General features: G+C 39.4%; 1 protein-coding gene across 3 annotated transcripts in view; it reads left to right on the top strand.

Annotated features, from left to right (window-relative positions):
* Positions 1-18,158, top strand: part of LOC127452221 (protein TANC2-like) — a 225,377-nt gene extending 207,219 nt beyond the window's left edge. For all 3 annotated transcript variants that reach the window (XM_051717561.1, XM_051717562.1, XM_051717563.1), the window contains 11 exons: positions 3,732-3,968; positions 4,080-4,265; positions 5,277-5,370; positions 5,465-5,598; positions 7,544-7,667; positions 7,885-8,060; positions 8,348-8,480; positions 11,269-11,360; positions 11,708-11,854; positions 13,355-13,455; positions 14,588-18,158. In XM_051717561.1, coding sequence (XP_051573521.1) covers positions 3,732-3,968; positions 4,080-4,265; positions 5,277-5,370; positions 5,465-5,598; positions 7,544-7,667; positions 7,885-8,060; positions 8,348-8,480; positions 11,269-11,360; positions 11,708-11,854; positions 13,355-13,455; positions 14,588-16,505 — 3,342 coding nt within the window. In that variant the 3' untranslated portion in view covers positions 16,506-18,158. The remainder of the gene's footprint in view (positions 1-3,731; positions 3,969-4,079; positions 4,266-5,276; positions 5,371-5,464; positions 5,599-7,543; positions 7,668-7,884; positions 8,061-8,347; positions 8,481-11,268; positions 11,361-11,707; positions 11,855-13,354; positions 13,456-14,587) is intronic.
* The last annotated feature ends 1,926 nt before the right edge of the window (positions 18,159-20,084 follow it).

Below are 20,084 nucleotides of genomic sequence, written 5' to 3'. Positions count from 1 at the left end.
TCGGCACCAATGTAATGAATCTCTGTTTGGTCAGGAAAGGAGTAAGCTGGGACCGGCTTAACAAACACGTAGACATTTATTTTACAACTTAAAAGACAATACCAAAAGCACTGCTTCCCCGCAATCACGTTGCACACACACAGCTTCATGCGTCTCTCTCTCTCCATCTGCCACTGTCTCCTCTCCTTAAATACTCCCACCGCCCCTCACTGGAATGCAAGACCGGTGTGGCACACATGTGGAACTCATTCACCACTTTTCTTCCCGGCCTCGCTCTGCCCAGACACCGCTCATCCCCGCCCTGCTCGCCACAGTCATTTTGCCACAACTTTGGAGGTATGCTTGGGGTCATTGTCCATTTGGGAGACCCATTTGCGACCGAGCTTTAACTTCCTGGCTGATGTCTTGAGATGTTGCTTCAATATATTCACATAATTTTCCTTCCTCGTGATGCCATCTATTTTGTGAAGTGCACCAGTCCCTCCTGCAGCAAAGCACCCCCACAACATGATGCTGCCACCCCCATGCTTCACGGTTTGGATGGTGTTCTTCGTTCTTCAGCCTCACCCTTTTTCCTCCAAACATAACGGTGGTCATTATGGCCAAACAGTTCAATATTTGTTTCATCAGACCTGAGGACATTTCTCCAAAAAGTAAGATCTTTGTCCCCATGTGCACTTGCAAACTGTAGTCTGGCTTTTTTATGGCGGTTTTAGAGCAGTGGCATCTTCCTTGCTGAGCAGCCTTTCAGGTTTTGCCGATATAGGACTTGTTTTACTGTGGATATAGATACTTGTCAACCTGTTTCATCCAGAATTTTCACAAGGTCCTTTGCTGTTGTTCTGGGATTGATTTGCACTTTTCGCACCAAACTACATTCATCTCTAGGAGACAGAATGCGTCTCCTTCTTGAGCCATATGATGGCTGCGTGGTCCCATGGTGTTTATACTTGCGTACTATTGTTTGTACAGATGAACGTGGGACCTTCGGGCGTTTGGAAATGGCTCCCTAGGATGAACCAGACTTGTGGAGGTCCACAAGGTCTTGGCTGATTTCTTTTGATTTTCCCATGATGTCAAGCAAAGAGGCACTGAGTTTGAAGGTAGGGCTAAAAATACATACACCACCAGTTGACTCCAATTAGCCAATTAGCCTATCAGAAGCTAATTGGCTAATTGCCTAAAGGCTTGACATAATTTTCTGGAATTTTCCGAGCTGCTTAAAGGCACAGTTAACTTAGTGTATATAAACTTCTGACCCACTGGAATTGTGATATAGTCAGTTAAAAGTGAAACAGTCTGTCTGTAAACAGTTGTTGGAAAAATTACTAGTAGATGTCCTAAATGACTTGCCAAAACTATAGTTTGCAAATATGAAATCTGTGGAGTGGTTACAAAATTAGTTTTTATGACTTCAACCTAAGTGTAAACTTCTGATTTCAACTGTAAATTGGAAAATACATTGACAACTGACATTAATCAAACACAAGTTGCCAGAGGTAAAAACGCTCTCAGTTTACTCTGCCATTTTCAAGCATTTTCCAATAGTTGCACATCCACACTGAAACATATGAAAACTCTAAAATCTACATTCCATATATGGTCTGAAACACAACTGTCCTCATGTTCTGTCACCGGACAGCAATTCCGATTAAACATGAAGGATCTCTTGGTGCTGTACAATAAGACAGTTAAAGCTGTTAGAACTGCTTATTTTTTAGACTAATAACTGGTAACTGACATAGTGCTAGGATTTTATTCAATACAATTAATAATCTGATCAGTAGATTGTAAAAAAATGTTTTAATTTTTTTTTTTTTGTTAAGTTCTCTAACACAAGGGCATCAATTATTGCTCTGCTACCATGTGTGGAAAAATCGGTTTTGTAGGGAGAGTTTGTTGGATTCTTTCTCTCCTATTTCAGAGCAGGATCTTTATAAAATTGTACAACAGTTGAAAATCTAGTTGTCATACAGATGTTGTTCCTTTAAGACTTTTCAGGGAAGTTAATGTGACTTTAGGCTCTTCTTTGTTGTCTGTAGTAAATAGCTTGCTTGTGTCAGGATGTGTCCCAGAGGAGTTAAAGACTGCGATAGTTCATCCGCTTCTGAAGAAGCCTTCATTAGACCCTTCGGTTGCTAATAATTAGACCAATATCAAAATGATCTTTCATCTAAAAAATTATAGAGAAAGCAGAAGTGAACCAACTGTTGGAAGTAGTGAAAGATAACAATATTTTTGAAAAATTTCAGTCAGGTTTTAGAGAATATCACAGTACAGAAACTGCCATTTTTAGGGTTACCAATGACTTATTGATGGTGGAGCATGCTGAAGAGTGCTCTATTTTAGTGTTGCTTGATTTAACTGCAGCGTTTGACACAGCTGATCATTCAGTTTTAATTGATACAATAGAGAGATGGGTGGGAATATCTGGGGTGGCTTTAGACTGGTTTGTTTCCTGTTTGTCAATTAGGAAATTTGTAGTGTCTATTGGAGATGACATGTCCTCCTCTTCAACAATAAATTGTGGTGTTCTGCAAGGATCCCTGTTTGGGCCAATTTTGTTTTCTCAATATATGTTACCTCTTGGTTCTGTAATTCGAAAACACAATATTAATATTGCTATGCAGATGACCTATGGTTGTATTTGTCATTGAATTCCAATGATCTGACTAATTTAAATGTTCTTCAAGAGTATATAGTAGATATAAAAAATTGGATGGCATGTCATTTTCTGCAGTTAAATTCAGATAAAACAGAGTGTTGTTATAACTGGTCATGGTTTAAAAAACAAACAAAAGATGTATCACCAGATACAAAACAAAAGGTGATAAGAGCATTTGTAGTGAACGCCCAACGATTATGGAACAGCCATTAGATCTGCTGAAACTGTGTCTGTTTTTAAGTCTTGTTTAAAAACTCATTTGTATAAACGGTTTTTTTTTTGAACCTATGTTTTACTGAGATGTTTTGATTTTATATTTTGTGAAGTACTTTGTGCTATATTGCTAAAAGGTGCTATGTAAATAAAGTTATTATTATTATTAAACTTCCTGATGCCTTTTGAAGGAATGCAATATGAAGGTTGTAAAAAGTAACATTTATCATTAACAATGCCATCAATGTGAATAGCAAGCACAACAATGCCTCTACAGCATAGGCCACCATCTTGATTGTTTTTGGGTTGAATGGATCACATGACTTTATCACATGACAAGAAATACGTCATCATTTTCAGATAACTCTGTTTTCACTGTCCACGCTACAATGCTAAGACAGCAGTTTCAAATTTATCCATTTATGAGAGCGTTTTCGAAAAGCTCCATTTTCACTGTCAAAAACGCAGTCACAGTTTGGATGGAAGGCCAGAATGTAGAAGAAAAGATGCATTTGAAAACGTATTAGTCTCTAACCCAAGACCAAAACTTCTAAGTGTAATTAATTTCTAACCAAATGTAATCCTAAACTTTCAAGCTATATCCATAAAATTCGCCACAGTCCTTCTGCCTGTTCTAAATTAGTGTGTTATGTCTCTTCTAACTGATCAGACTAATGGTCTTCTGTAGCCAACATTCAATGTTCGTCTTGATGAACATTCCTTTTTTAGTTCTCAATATGCAGTTGTTATGGCACCACTAAGCCTGACTCGAATGCTGATCTAAAAACCTTTTTTCTCTGAAACACTTCTTCCATCTTCCCCTCCACACCTCTCTCTCCATCCCTTTCTCTAGGTATCTCGATTGCTGATTCTGGGCGGAGCCAATGTGAACTATCGTACAGAAGTGTTAAATAACGCCCCCATCCTTTGTGTGCACGCTCACCTGGGCTACCTTGAGACTGTGGCTCTGCTGTTGGAATTTGGGGCAGATGTGGAAGGTGTTTCAGATAGCGGACTCACTCCCCTCAGCTATGCAGCTGCTGCGGGACACCTGCCCATCGTAACTGCGCTCTGCTCCATGAAAGCCAAGGTCAGCCAATGACATGTCACATGAATTGAGACTGCTAGCCAATCAGAACGCAACCAGGTGGAGACTGTTGGTCTTAAGTTATCAAAGTTACATCTCTGTGTCTCTGTTCAGGTGGATCACCTGGATAAGAACAGTCAGTGTGCACTGGTCCATGCTGCCTTGCGAGGTCATCTGGAGGTGGTAAAGTATTTGGTGCAGTGTGAGTGGAACACAGACGGACAGCAGGCCGGTTCCTTCAGCAAGAGTCATGCAGTACAGCATGCCCTAATAGCAGCTGCCAGTATGGGCTACACAGAGGTATGCATGCACACTCACAGAAGATGTTCAACAGTTGCCACAAAAGAGTAGGGCACTTACAATTAGGAACACTTCGAAATGTATGAATGTCACTGCATTAGATTATATCATAAAATATCAAACCAAGTGGCATCTGCTAATAAAAGCTAGAGATTTTCTCGAAACTAACTTCACATGATTTACAAAATTTTGACCACCAGAAAGTGTCCAAATATTTTTGACTTCATTTTGAAATGTATATCTATTTATGACTTGAAATCTAACAAAATTTGTTTTGTGAAATGTTTTGCTTGAAAAGTGTGCTATCTTTCTTTCAAACGTTTTTAAGAACATTAACGTTTTTTTTCTTCTGCTGAACACAAACAAATATTTTTAGAAGAATATCTCAGCTCTGTAGGTTATTTCAATGCAAATGAATGGTGACCAGACCTTTGAAGCTCCAAAAATTACATAAAGGCAGCATAAAAGTAATCCATACAAGTCCAGTTGTTTAATAGGTCTTCTGAAGCGATCACTTTGGGTCAGAAACAGATCAATATTTAAATCCTTTTTTACTATAAATCTCCACTTTCAGAATGTGAAAGTGAAAGTGGAGATTTATTATAAAAAGGACTTAAATATTGATCTGTTTTTTACCCACACCTATCATATCACTTCTAAAAACATAGATTTAACCACTGGAGTCTTGTGGATTACTTTTATGCTGTCTTTATGTGATTTTTGGACCTCAAAGTTCTGGTTGCATTGAAAGGACCTACAGAGCTGAGATATTCTTCTTAAAATCTTTGTTTGTGTTCAGCAGAAGAAGTCATAAACATCCAGGGTGGCATGAGGGTGAGTAAATGATGAGAGAATTTTCATTTTTGGGTGAACTATCCCTTTAAGTGTCCAAATACTTTTTGGGGCCATTGTATACACAAACACTTTCCTTTATGTACAGGCAACCTTGTAACTTTACGCTTTCTAGTCAGTAAAGTAATACAGATTATTTTTTGTATTCATTATTAACAGATTGTATCATACCTGCTTGACTTGCCTGAGAAAGATGAAGAAGAGGAGGAACGAGCTCAGATAAATAACTTTGACACACTGTGGGGTGAAACAGGTACAGAAATGCCAGAGATGTGCCACAGTGTGTGGTGATTTAAATGGAGAACTGTGTACTTATGGAAAATACTTACTCTTTCTTTCTCTCTCAGCCCTGACAGCAGCAGCAGGTCGGGGGAAGCTGGATGTATGTCGACTCTTGTTAGAGCAGGGTGCTGCGGTGGCCCAACCCAACCGCAGGGGCATCGTACCACTCTTCAGTGCTGTGAGACAGGGACACTGGCAGGTGAGTATCTCCTACAGCTCAAAAATCACATCTTTGTTACACAGCATTACACAATGTCAGCAATTCTACTAGGGATGCACTAATATGGAAATGTATTCAATACAACAGCTGGCAATTATTTTTATGTATGGCAAATAACCGATAGTGTTGGCTTTAACAGTGAACAGGATTTAAAAGTTGCAAACAGATATCCATCTTTTTTACTCTTATTATAATTCTGATTTCTGATTTAATTTGAAGCATGTAAGATTCTAGACAGGCACTTTAGTCTAGAATCTTACATGCTTCAAATGAAATCAGAACATTATAATGACAGTTATAGATGGATATCTGTTTATATATATATATATAGTTGAAGTCAGAAGTTTACATACACTTAGGTTGAAGTCATTAAAACTCATTTTTTTAACCACTCCACAGATTTCATTTTAGTAAACTTTAGTTTTGGCAAGTCGTTTAGGACATCTGTTTTGTGCATTACATGAGAAATTTTTCCAAAAATTGTTGACAGACAGATTGTTTCACTTTTAATTGACTATATCACAATTCCAGTTGGTCAGAAGTTTACATACACTAAGTTAACTGTGCCTTTAAGCAGCTTGGAAAATTCCAGAAAATGATGTCAAGCCTTTAGGCAGTTAGCCAATTAGATTCTGATAGGCTAATTGGCTAATTGGATTCAATTGAAGGTGTACCTGTGGATGTATTTTTAGGCCTACCTTCAAACTCAGTGCCTCTTTGCTTGACACCATGGGAAAATCAAAAGAAATCAGATAAGACATTAGAAAAAAAAATGTGGACCTCCACAAGTCTGGTTCATCCTTGGGAGCAATTTCCAAATGGCTTAAGGTACCACGTTCATCTGTACAAACAATAGTATGCAATTATAAACACCATGTGTCCACACAGCAATCTTACGGCTCCGGAAGGAGACGCATTCTGTCTCCTAGAGATGAACATAGTTTGGTGCGAACAGTGCAAATCAATCCCAGAGCAACAGTAAAAGACCTTGTAAAAATGCTGGAGGAAACAGGTAGACAAGTATCTATATCCACAGTAAGTCCTATATCAACATAACCTGAAAGGCTGCTCAGCAAGGAAGAAGCCAATGCTCCAAAAGCCAGACTACAGTTTGCAAGTGCACATGCGGACAAAGATCTTACTTTTTGGAGAAATTTCCTCTGGTCTGATGATTAAAATTTCTGGCCATAATGACCATCTTTATGTTTAGAGGAAAAACGGTGAGGCTTGCAAGCTGAAGAAAACCATCCCAACCGTGAAGCATGGGGGTGGCAGCATCATGTTGTGGGGGTGCTTTGCTGCAGGAGGGACTGGTGCACTTCACAAAATAGATGGTATCATGAAGAAGGAAAATAATATGGATATATTGAAGCAATCTGATAGAAAATGTGTGTGTGATCAAGGAGACCTACAAACCTGACTCAGTTACATCAGTTCTGTCTGGAGGAATGGGCCAAAATTCCAGCAGCTTATTGTGAGAAGATTGTGGAAGGCTACCCAAAACGTTTGACCCAAGTTAAACAATTGAAAGGCAATGCTACCAAATACTAACAAAGTGTATGTAAACTTCTGACCCACTGGGAATGTGATGAAAAAATAAAAGCTGAAATAAATCATTCTCTCAACTAATATTTTGACATTTCACATTCTTAAAATAAAGTAGAGATCCTAACTGACCTAAGACAGGCAATGTTTTCTACGATTACATTTCAGGACTTGTGAAATTCTGAGTTTAAATGTATTTGGCTAAGGTGTATGTAAACTTCTGACTTCAACTGTATATATATAATAATTATTATTTTGTTAATTACGGTATTGGCCAAAAACTTTGATATTGGTACATCCCTAGTATTTTGTTAATGTTTATTAGGATTTTTTGAGGATTTGTTTTAATCTGAGATGTCTGTTTTGTTTGGTTGTGCAGATAGTGGATCTGCTGCTGAATCATGGTGCTGATGCAAACATGACAGATAAACAGGGCCGAACTCCTCTCATGATGGCCGCATCTGAAGGACATCTGGGCACGGCAGAGTTCCTGCTGGCTCAAGGTGCGATTGTCTTGCTCATTGACTAGATTCCTAACATCCATTTCTGATGGTCAGACTCATATACATTGAATAACTATTGGTAACTTAGCAATATGCAGGTTGTTTTGAAGTTTAAAATTGTAGACTTATTATTAACTGATCCAACTTAATTCATGACCTCAAAGAAGACTCCCAATCAATCCTCTCTAACCATTGACATTGCTGACTTGTGTCACAGGTGCTTCATTATCTCTAATGGACAAGGAGGGGCTGACAGCACTGAGCTGGGCATGTCTTAAAGGTCACCTCCCATTGGTCCGTGCTCTAGTTGAGAGAGGGGCGGCTACAGCCCACGCAGACAAGAGTGGTCGCACCCCGCTAGATCTTGCGGCCTTCTATGGCGACTCTGAAGTGGTTAGTTCATTTAGTTGCTTGTCATCTAACGTACAATTAATCACCTTTAAATTGCAATGTTATAAATGCAAATTAGATAAATGTTTTATCTATTTTTCAAACATTAGATCTGAAAGTCTACCGTTATATTAGACATTTTTATAAGAGTTGTCTACTTAAAAAAAGACACAAAAAAAAAGAAAAAAAATTATATAAAACTAATGATGAAATAAATGTTAGTGTACATTAATGTTTTCGACAGATTCACAGACAATATGCCACTGTTCTGGTATTTGATATGGTTTCAGGTGCAGTATCTGGTAGATCATGGTGCGATGATCGAACATGTGGATTACAGTGGCATGCGCCCGCTGGACCGAGCCGTTGGCTGCAGGAACACATCGGTGGTGGTGGCACTGCTCAAGAAGGGTGCTAAGATAGGTAGTGTGGAAAATGGAACAGCTCAAAATTGTACACTTGATTAAAAATGGGTTCTGGTTTTAAAAGTGCAATCAATAATTTTTAATTCATTGTTGATTTGCAAAAACAGAGACATTACTGTTTTGAGTTATTCTGTTGGTTGCAAGTGTAGCTGTTGCATTTATTGACTGTCAAGAGAAGTGATTAATTTGTATAGCACTTATTGCAATACACACTTATTCAAAGCAGCTTTATGGAAAATACTACTTTTCAGAGGGAAATATTGATATTGCATTAGGTCATACATTTGCACACACCAGTACACCAGGCTATTTTGAAAGTTTTATCCTATAAAAAGAGATTTTTCTTGATTGTAGACACAGGCAGCACATGTACTGAATATATTTGTGTAGAATCAGGTATAGATACAGTACATGCATCTCAGGGTCTTCTTCATTTCACTCTCTGTGACTTCAGTCATTGTAGTCTAACCTCTTTCTATCTGTGCTTTTCACCAAACTCCAGAACTGCACTGATCTGCAGCTGATCAGGATGAGCTTGTTGCTTTTGCTAATGGTGCTGCTTGCCACGGCTTCTCATAGCTGATCATCCCTGTTCTTCCTCTCATATCACTCTCTCACACTTAACCACCATCAATCTCTCTCTCTCTGTCTCCTGTCCTCATTAACCCTTTGCTCTGTCTGATACGGATGCCCCTCCCATGATGCTTCACTCTGCCCCAATAACCTGTCACTCTTTCCCTCGTGACCTCTCACACCTCCTCTCTCTTCGTAACCAGGATGTCAGACCCTCCCCACCCATGCCCGAGGTAAAACACAGACCTTTGTACACCCCCATCTGCCACTTTTTGACTGTGTCCCTCCGTCTCGTCTCCATTGAATGGGTCTGTTAGTGTTTTGGGTGCCCTTGTGAACTATTTTTGGATACAAAAAATTTAAACTGTTATCAACCATAAACATGAATGGATTTTGTGTGATGTCGGTGCAAAATGGTGAGGGCTGACAAGGACCCTTGCCATACATTTTGACTCGCATGGCTGCATGTAAGAAAAACCGTGTTGCTTTTTGCATGAATATGCGGAATGTTTCCACATCAAAAAATAATTTTCTTAATCTGTATTTTTGTCTTGTTTCCCAGTAAAAATATTTAAACATACTTAACAAGCTTCTCTCATAATTTACTCACCCTCATGCCATCCCAGATGACTTTCTTCTGCAGAACACAAACCAAGATTTTCAGAATATGTCAGCTCTGTAGGTCCATACAATGCAAGTGAATGGTGACCAAAACTTTGAAGCTCAAAAAAGCTCATAAAGGCAGCATAAAAGTAATCCACAAGACTCCAGTGATTTAATCCATGTCTTCTGAAGCGATCCAATTTTGGGTGAAAACAGGCCAAAATTTTGACATCTGCAGTCTCCTTGGCGATCATGATTTAAACTTGAGTACACTTCCTAGCACCATCCAGCGCCCTTTGTATGTGTCAGTTGCTAATGCGGAAGTGTAATCAAGCTTGAAATCATGATCGTCCCAAGAGCCTGCAAGGTCAAGATGTACAGTGAAAAAGGAGTTATATTTTGGTATGTTCTTACCCAAAATCGATTGGATCGCTTCAGAAGACATGGATTGAACAACTGGAGTCTTATGGATTACTTTTATGCTGCCTTTATGTGCTTTTTGAAAGTTTGTTCAAAGTTTTGATCACCATTCACTTGCATTGTATGAACCTACAGAGCTGAGATATTCTTCTAAAAATCCTTTGTTCGTGTTCTGAAGATGAAAGAAAGTCATGTACATCTGGGATGGCATGAGTGTGAGTAAATGATGAGAGAATTTTCATTTTCGATTGAACTGTTCCTTTAGAACAGGCTAGGTTTTCTTGAGAAACAATATTGTGTCTGATAATAAGAATTGTTTTCAGAGATTTGTCATGAATTACGTTTATTTTTCTTAGCCAATTTAAACATTATTTGTCTTGTTTTAAGCATACATTATATTAGATTTACACGTAAAACAAGGAACCAATGGGGTAAGAAAATTCAACTTAATTCAATATTTTGATTTTTATTTGAAAACAAGTCTTAATACCTTGTGAAATGTTTCTTTTGTTTTTTTTTTTATATATTTTATCATTATGTTTAGATTTTTTTTTTTTTTATGCGCATATTGAAATGGTGCAGCCTTTGGTTTTTCCCAGTAACTTTTGGTCGGCTGGTATTTGGCCTTTTTTCCTAACTGTTGGACGATTTGATTACCGATCCAGTGTTAAATTTGCTTTTCCTCGGCTGCGACTTGCATGAACTACACTAAATCACTGCCTGCTTGCATACTGCACCTGGCTGCCCATGGTCAAATCTACAACTCTTATAGACCAATCAATCTCTATCAATTTCTTACTGCCTCCCTCAATCCACTGTACATTTAGTCCAAACCAGTACAACAACATGACCTCAGTTCAGGCTCTTCCTAGGGAGCTAACACATACGGACTGCAAGTTTAGTAGCTGTTGGACTTAATGTCTGTATTGCTGATAGATTTTAATTTCGGCAAGATATAAACAGCCAAGTTGTCTGCGCTTTGTTTCTTTTTATTAGTCTGGTGTGTCATTGTGGCTTTTTGTGATATACAGAAGTTGTTTATAGACTTTTCTTCCTTTCAAGCAAGATATCCTGGCAGCCCTGCTCAGTCCTTTGTGTCCCTAAGAGATTAGGAAACTAGTTTTGTGGTCATGCAGTCTGCACTGACCCTGAAATTTTTCTTTCTCTTTTTCATGCTCTATTGCACTCAGGTCCAGCAACATGGGCGATGGCGACATCCAAACCTGATATTATGATTGTTCTGCTGAGCAAACTCATAGAAGAAGGGGACGGATTCTACAAGGTCAGTGGCTTTTATCTGGTCAGTAATCATACACAAAAAGACAGTGTGTGTGTGTATGTGTGTGTATGTGTGTGTATGTGTGTGTATGTGTGTGTATGTGTGTGTGTGTGTGTGTGTGTGTGTATGTGTGTGTGTATGTGTGTGTGTATGTGTGTGTGTGTGTGTGTGTGTGTGTGTGTGTGTGTGTATATATGCAATTAATAAAATCATATAGGCCTCATATAGATTCCTCATCACTGATATGTTATGCGTCCCAATAACATGGGGATTATTATAACATAGTTTTTCAGTGATTTTAAATTATTATTGTCTAATTAAGAAATGGTCAAAATGATTTGCTAATCCAGAAAGGAAAGGTGAAAGAAGCCGCTCAACGGTACCAGTATGCCCTGAAGAAGTTTCCACGAGAGGGTTTCACAGAAGACCTGAAGACCTTCCGTGAGCTCAAAGTCTCTCTGCTACTCAACCTCTCTCGCTGCCGGAGGAAAATGAACGTGAGTCCTAAACACTGAGTTTTGTTCTTTTAAACTCTCTTCCTTCTGTCTCTCATCACTCATAGAGATGTTATGAGCAAGCACTGAGATACATTAGTCTAATCAGTCAGCTCATATAAAAAGAGTCTGTAGAGATTTTGGTAATTCCCAACTAAAGATTATTTGTTTTTAGGGGTGTTTATAGTCTATTGGTTGAGGGTATGGAATAACAGCACAAAGGATGCATAGGTGCCTATAGGATTCAACCCCATCAAGCTGACCCAAGGCAACTGTACATGCAATTAAAGTATTCTTAATATCTTTGTTTAAAAAGCATCCACTAAATGGCAACTACCAAACTAACAAATTATTTGTGTGCACATATACAGTAGGTTTTAAAGGAATAGTTCACCCAAAAATGAAAATTCTGTCATAATTTACCCACCCTCATGTCATTCCAAACCCAAAGAATTTTCTTCAAATGTGGAAAACACAAAGACAATTTCTAAAAAATAAAAATCTATTCAATGCCAGTTCATAGTGACTCACTTAAAAGCTTAAAAAAGTCTGAAGGCATACTAAAGGTTTTGGTGAAAAACAACCTGAAAAGTAACTAATTTTGAGAAAAGCTTGTACACCCGAGAACTTGCGTTGTTTAGCACAAGAAGTCTCTTAATGTAAATGTAAGAAGACAGAAAGTCATACGGACTGGGAGCGACATGAGGGTGAGTAAATGATTACAGAATTTTGCTTTTTTTGGTGAACTATCCCTTCAAGTTTCTCTGTGGGTTTTTGTTTTTTTCTTTCCATAATATGTAAAAAATAAAAAAAAATAAAAAAATAAACACTCAGCGATAAATCAGTTTGTGTAGATAGGCTTTTAATAACCATATCAGTGGGATATTAGGGAATATCTTGATCTTCCCATTTATTTCTCTTTTATTACTGATTTCTCATTTTGAGTTTTGAATTTCAAACCTCCATCCTCTGGATGGAGAAATCTTTTTGAAAGCCCAATTTCATGTCCTTACACATAATTTTTAGTTGATGGCAATGCAGAGCAACCCCCATTTCTTATCATCTCGCTCTCATCTCTGTTTCAGTTTGGTCTGTTGGTTCATTTATTGACACTGACATTTATTGGATTAATTTTAGTGTGAGGTGTAGTACAGGAGCATCAGGAACTGTCACATTGCATTTTCCCATTGTCCCTGTAGGGCATATATTTGTATGTGTGTGTGTGTGCACATTTTATAAGTGTGTACATGCATTTCTCATATGTCCGTTTATCATATTTGCACTTTTAGTGCTCAAAATATGTTTGTTTGTGTGTTCATGTCCTCATATAGATGTGGCACATTCCTGTTTAAGCTGTGTGTGCATACACTATGTGAGTGTCTATATGTGTGTGCATGTGTCAGTGTGTGCAGGTCACATCTGTGTGTGTGTGTGTATGTGTGTCCTCCCTCTGACCTCATGTACGACTCAGTGTATGACTGTTGGTCCTGTTGTTGCTTGCAGGACTTTGGAATGGCAGAGGAGTTTGCCTCCAAGGCACTAGAGTTGAAACCCAAATCCTATGAAGCCTATTACGCACGAGCCCGTGCCAAGCGCAGCAGCAGGTAACCGTAGCAACCAACAGGCAGGACAGCCTTTGAATCACATTTTTGCTCTAGCGCAGATAAAGCGCAGTGACCGATCATGACCCATACTGGCCGTTTAAGTTTCGGCTGGTTGAAAAAGCGCTATTAGCTTAAAGACATATGTCAATTTAAGCCCCTGACTTCTGCCTCATCAGACGTCAACATCAGGATTAGACCTGTTCTTCATACTTCATGTTGTGTTTACCAATCAGATTATTTTTTCCGCAGAATGTCCATCATTCATGTTTTATTCCTTTTTCTCTCCTCATTATTCTGTTTACTTTGGCTCTGCACCCAAAATACTGATTTTTATGCTTTGTTTTGGAAGATCAGAGGTCTTTCTGGGTCTATGATTTTGATAGGGTTGATTTGTATGTAAACTTATTAAAGGAATCTTCTCTGTCGACTCCAACAACAGAAGGCTTGGCATTCTGGAGAGTTTCAAAGCAGAAATGTGTAACTCATATTTTTGTTAAAGTGCTAAAAGTAATTCTTGTGTGCAAAATCTGGGTTATTTGAGCTCTACAGTTTAAATCATTCTTTTAGCAGTGGGACTACTTTTTTAAGTGGATGAATTTTGCTTTGCGTTAATGACGGAATTCCTGTGGGTGGATTCGTCTCTATGTAAGTGACCCATTGCATGTACTGTGTGAAAGCTACAGGGTTAAACAGCTTTACATGGTCATGACATGAGTTGAAAGATTGGATATAACTTTTAAGGTTAGCAAATTAGTTTATCAGTAGTCTCATATTAACACATATTATGTTGAAGTCTTGTGGATATATAGTACTTTTGAAAAAGTGTGTATTTTAACCTGTATCCTAATGCATTGCCTTGCCCCATAGACTTCCATCGTAAGTACACTACTATAAACACATTTTTTTACATATTTTTAAAAACTGAGAAACAAGTCAAATATATTTTCTGTAGTAATCATGTCAGAGATGCTGTCGATAGAGCTTAACTTGTATTGAACAGAACATTTCTTTAACGGTAAACATTTCTCAGTCTTCATTAGTAAACAGATAACAAAACTTTTGTTGTTCTTTGTTCTTACTGCCATTCCCACCTTCCTCCTCTCTCTCTCCTTCCCTGTCTCCATCTCTTTAGGCAATTCCACGCAGCCCTGGAGGACCTGAGTGAAGCCCTGCATCTGTGTCCCAATAGTCGCGAGATCCAGCGTCTGCTGCAGCGTGTGGAAGAGGAGTGTCGTCAGGTTGCACGGCAACAGGAGCTGGATCCGCCCCCTTCCCCTCCCAATGATCAAGGCCCACCCATGGTACCGCCTCCATCAATGGAGCCCCGTTTTTCAGACATGGAGCCTGTCCAGGACTTGTTTGAGGAGGACGACGATTACCTTGAGCGGGATTTGGATGGCCTCCCACTATGTGTCCCTGCCGAGCACCACACTAATCCATCAGGGCTTCCAGTCATTCAGAACATGCCCCCATCTCCGAGCCATCATGATTCCCCCTACCTGGGCCAGGCGTTTGACCTTCACCCCACCCCGCCTTCAATGTCCTCTCCTACTCGCCAGGGCTACCAATCCACCTCCCCATCACTCTCCCCAACGCATCAGAGCTCCCACTACTGGCCCAGTCCACCTCAACAAGCCTCCTACCAGTTTAGCCCACCGCCCTCTCCATTACGTCGTGGACCACAGTACCGCGTCAGCCCTTCTTCTGAGGGAGCTGCCATGTACCGTCCCCAGTCTGCCTCTGCAGTCCGCTACCAGCAGGACCAGCTTGCGGGTCGCCCTAAGTCCCCTCTATCCAAGATGAGCAGCCAACGTTCTTTTCAACTTCCCCAACAGACTTCCCAGGCGTCACAGCAGGGCCAGTGGTTGCAGCCAGCCAAGGCACAGATTGTCCGGACCAACCAGCCCAGCACCGCGGTACACTCCAGTGCTGTACTGGGGAGTAGCGCATACAGTCAGATCGCCCACTCCATGAGCGCCCGCTGCCCGGTAGACATGGATGAGCTTGGGGATGGAGGGTACTCTGGGTCACTTCAACCCCAAGGCAGTCTAAGCGCAGGGGCTTTGTACCAGCGTGTCATCAGCATGGACCCTGGTCTTGTCGAGGATGAGCTTCCGCAGAGGCCCTCCTCCGCATACAGACCCAGTCCTGGAAGTGTCCGCTATGGCCAGATGCCCCAGATCAGCCGTAGTCAATCGACCGCGTACTATCCCATCACGCCTCATGAGATGGAGCGGCAGGTAACCCTCGGCATGCCCGAGAACCCTCATTCCCACCGACGTCCTGTCAGCGCCAACAGTGCAGAGCCCAAACAGCATCCACCTGCCCCTCGCCCCCTAATTCATTCCCACAGTACGGGTCTACGCTTCTCTCCATCCAGCAACAGTTTAGTGGCAAGTTCCACTGCAAATCAAGGCCCGGGTTTCAGGGCTTCAGCTTCGGCTTCAGCACAGCAAATGGAGATCCCAGTAAAGCTTTCCTACGAAGGCAGCTACCATGATGACCTTTCACCAATATCACCCCCACAAGGTACAGACTTCCGAGTGGTGGGCGGCACTTACCCATGCGAGGCGGTTCGTTCCCGTGCCACGCCCTTCATGGGCATCATTGACAAGACAGCACGAACTCAGCAGTACATTCAGCAGCAGCCTTCGCTTGCATCCTCCTCCTCGGGTTCTCGGCCCTGGACTGTATCGTCTCTGGATACGGTGGTAAACAGTCCGGCGACTTCCCCTAGTAACATGGGCTATGGGCAGCAAGTAGCACCCCTCAGCCATATTGCCTACTACAACCGCACCAACAACGCTCACAATGGCCACCTCATGGACGACGATTTCTATGCCAACACTCCAGGCGTGACACGGGACAGGGCAGACGCAATGGGCAGAGTTAGCCAGGTTCCCATATACCCAGATGTGAAAGTGGCACGGACACTGCCAGTTTCCCAGGGCTACCAGGACAATGAGTATAGGCAGATGTCTCGCAATGAACGGCAAGGCCCGACCTCACCCATTAAACCAAAGAGACCCTTTGTGGAGTCTAATGTGTAGAGTCAGTGTGCAAGATTTCTTAGAACATTCTTGAAGAATATCTAACATGTTGGCATTGCAAACCTGACCATCATTATCGCTTCATTTAATGCCACATATCTTGTTGACGAAAATATGGACCTGTCAAGGTGAATTCCACTGAAGTGAAGTAAGTCTAGCATGTGCAAAACAAGTGTGTCTATATTTGTTCTGGACACAAAAATGGAAGTATCAAGGACCCTTTGGAATTACAGTAGGCCAGTCGAACTGCTATACACCAAGCTTAAACCTTTTCTGTACCTCCAAGAGAGGGCAGCAACTAAATGTCAGCCAGGACACATTTCAGAATTATTTTGCTGAACTTGGCCCCTGGACTAGACCAGTACCAATATTCTCCTCAAACCAGTTAAATACCCTCTTTTGAGAAAAATTGCTGTGTCCTAAGTTGAAAATGTACTTAAAATATTATTCCAGATCAATACTGCTAAAGCAGAAAAGTAATATTTATCATTTTAAGTTATACTTGTACAAATATATATATATATATAGTATATATACATTTCAATGCAGTTGTTTTACTGTTGTTTTTTTTTTTTTTTTTTGCCTTTTGTTCCTAAGTTGACATGCAGTCAGCAATGTGAAATATTTTTTTACTTTTACGGGCATTTTTTTTAGCTTTTGTCAACAAGTTACAAACTATCGCTACCTTTTAAACAATGCAAATGTAAGAAGTGATTGCTATAATAATCTGTATCTGCTCATGGGAAGATGCATTCAGGTGGTTAACCTGTTATTTACTTTTTCTTAATGGAACACTTGTCACACCACTAAAGCGGAAGTTCTCTTTTCCAAAGAAACATTTCACTGGGAAAATAGGTGTGGGGGAAACTTTTTACATTTTATTTTGCAACCTCAAAATCCACATGTTCTTATTCGTAAAGTATTGAGAGTTTCTTTCTGCACAGAAACACACTTAACGGGGTAGTTCATGCAAAAATGAAAATTTAAAACACAAAAAGGGATGATTGGCAGAATGTTAGCCTCAGTCATCATTGACTTATTTGCATCTTTTCTTTCATACAGTGAAACTTGAATGGGGACTTTCATCCTAACTTTTATGTTTCATGGAAGTCAGTCACAAGGGTTTAAAAGAACATGAGGATGAATAAATTGACTGATTTTTTTTTTTTGTTTGTTTGTTTTTCTCTCAGTTGAGCTATACCTTTTAGTTGTGAATCTTTTTTTTTTTCTTCAAGAGAAGGGTGTTCCTCTTTGTTTTATTTAAACTGTGAGTACTTATTTACAGATACATAAGAGGAGGTCCAATCGGTTTGCAAAGCCTGTGTCATATTTTACCACTGAACTAACTTACAATTGATGGGCAAGGCACTTTTTTATGTATGTCTTAGGGGAGGATGACCACAAAACTCTGGCTTAAATCTGGCTTGTCCGATCATTGTCAACTGCTGTTGTAAAAGTGCAGGCCTTTTGCAATGTTTTAATTATTATTTTTCTCTTTTTAGAAAATTGAGGTGCAGTCAGACTTGACCTGGAATACTGCTTACTGTATAACAGTGTTTGTATTTAACTTAGTTTTCCTTTTGTATGACGGAAATGTAAATTACTGAAAATAATGTGCAGAACTAGAACACATGCTCTCTGCTAGTACACAGACCCTGAGTGTGTATGTGTGTGGTTTTATGTATGAATATTCATTAAGGAAAAAGACTGTGGCACAATATTAGACAAAACAACAATAGCTCAAGATTGGGTTTTGTATTAAAATTTCGTTTATGGTTTAATTTTGTTTAAAATTGAGCTTGCGAAGGAGAATTCACTGTAAATTGTCTGTAAATGTAAGCTGTGATGTTTTGGGAAGGAAAACGTGAAAGATTAATTTTTATCTGGTTACAAGATTGTAAACTGTACAATCATCTGTATGTATGAGGGAAATAATGAACGTATTTAAAAATGAGTACAACTTCAAAGAAAATCAAACTGAAATAACTAAATTTAGTGAAACTTATTTATAAGTTTATTCAAGTTGATCAAATCAAGTACTTGGTATAGATCCTTAATCAGATTTAATGGTTAAGCAAGCATTACGAACACACACTGATATGTTGTACAGTATAAATGGGAACTGCACATGCAATAGACAAATACACAATTCAAACACACCAGCACAAAAATACAGTATAAGGCCACCTGCCAAACATACACTAATAACATAACTAACAAAATTAGTGAGACAATCCCATATATAACAGTCAGTCTAACTGATTTATCCAAGACACAGGAAATAGTCAGATAAGCACAACACAAAAGCACAACTTTCAATACAGACCTGCTCTTTTTTTGGTAATAAGGCTTAACAATTAATTGACACTTGAAAGGAGGTAATTACTTGAAAATTGTGAGCCTGAGGAACACTCAAGTATTTTTCAGTAATGTATGGCAACTAGGCAGAACTATGTAACATTTCTGATTAAATGAACGTTTCCAGATAAATGCTGCACACAGTATAGCAGATCTCTGCATTGAATAGTAAGTGTAGTCTGTAATATAAAACATACTTTTCAGGTAAAGTTGGAAAGTAATCTTATTCTGACAGTTGTTTTAATATATAATATTTTTATATTACTATAAATATTATATAATCATTTAATTCTCAGTGGCAGGAACTACTGCATCACTGAATTGGATACTTCCACTTTTTGAGTATTAAGTATTTTTCAGTACAATCTGGTACAAATAAATAAGGCACAAGAATGTAGATCCTGTAAATAACAATGTAATGCGTTTAAGGACACAATATATCAACATGTATATAACACTAACGTTTCTTATATTTCAATTTGGTTTGGCTCAATTAGAAATCCTGAATTTATGACAGTGAGTTTGACCACAAATACAGTATGTATATACAGGTGCATCTCAATAAATTAGAATGTCATGGAAAAGTTCATTTATTTCAGTAATTCAACTCAAATTGTGAAACTCGTGTATTAAATAAATTCAATGCACACAGACTGAAGTAGTTTAAGTCTTTGGTTCTTTTAATTGTGATGATTTTGCTCACATTTAACAAAAACCCACCAATTCACTATCTCAAAAAATTAGAATACATCATAAGACATTTTTAGTGAATTGTTGGCCTTCTGGAAAGTATGTTCATTTACTGTATATGTACTCAATACTTGGCAGGGGCTCCTTTTGCTTTAATTACTGCCTCAATTTGGCGTGGCATGGAGGTGATCAGTTTGTGGCACTGCTGAGGTGGTATGGAAGCCCAGGTTTCTTTGACAGTGGCCTTCAGCTCATCTGCATTTTTTGGTCTCTTGTTTCTCATTTTTCTTTTGACAATACCCCATAGATTCTCTATGGGGTTCAGGTCTGGTGAGTTTGCTGGCCAGTCAAGCACACCAACACCATGGTCATTTAACCAACTTTTGGTGCTTTTGGCAGTGTGGGCAGGTGCCAAATCCTGCTGGAAAATGAAATCAGCATCTTTAAAAAGCTGGTCAGCAGAAGGAAGCATGAAGTGCTCCAAAATTTCTTGGTAAACGGGTGCAGTGACTTTGGTTTTCAAAAAACACA

The sequence above is a fragment of the Myxocyprinus asiaticus genome, chromosome 14 (assembly GCF_019703515.2).
Source record: "Myxocyprinus asiaticus isolate MX2 ecotype Aquarium Trade chromosome 14, UBuf_Myxa_2, whole genome shotgun sequence".
NCBI classification, from domain to species: domain Eukaryota; kingdom Metazoa; phylum Chordata; class Actinopteri; order Cypriniformes; family Catostomidae; genus Myxocyprinus; species Myxocyprinus asiaticus.
The sequence above is the reverse complement of the archived record's forward strand: the minus strand, read 5'-3'. Positions and strand labels throughout refer to the sequence as shown.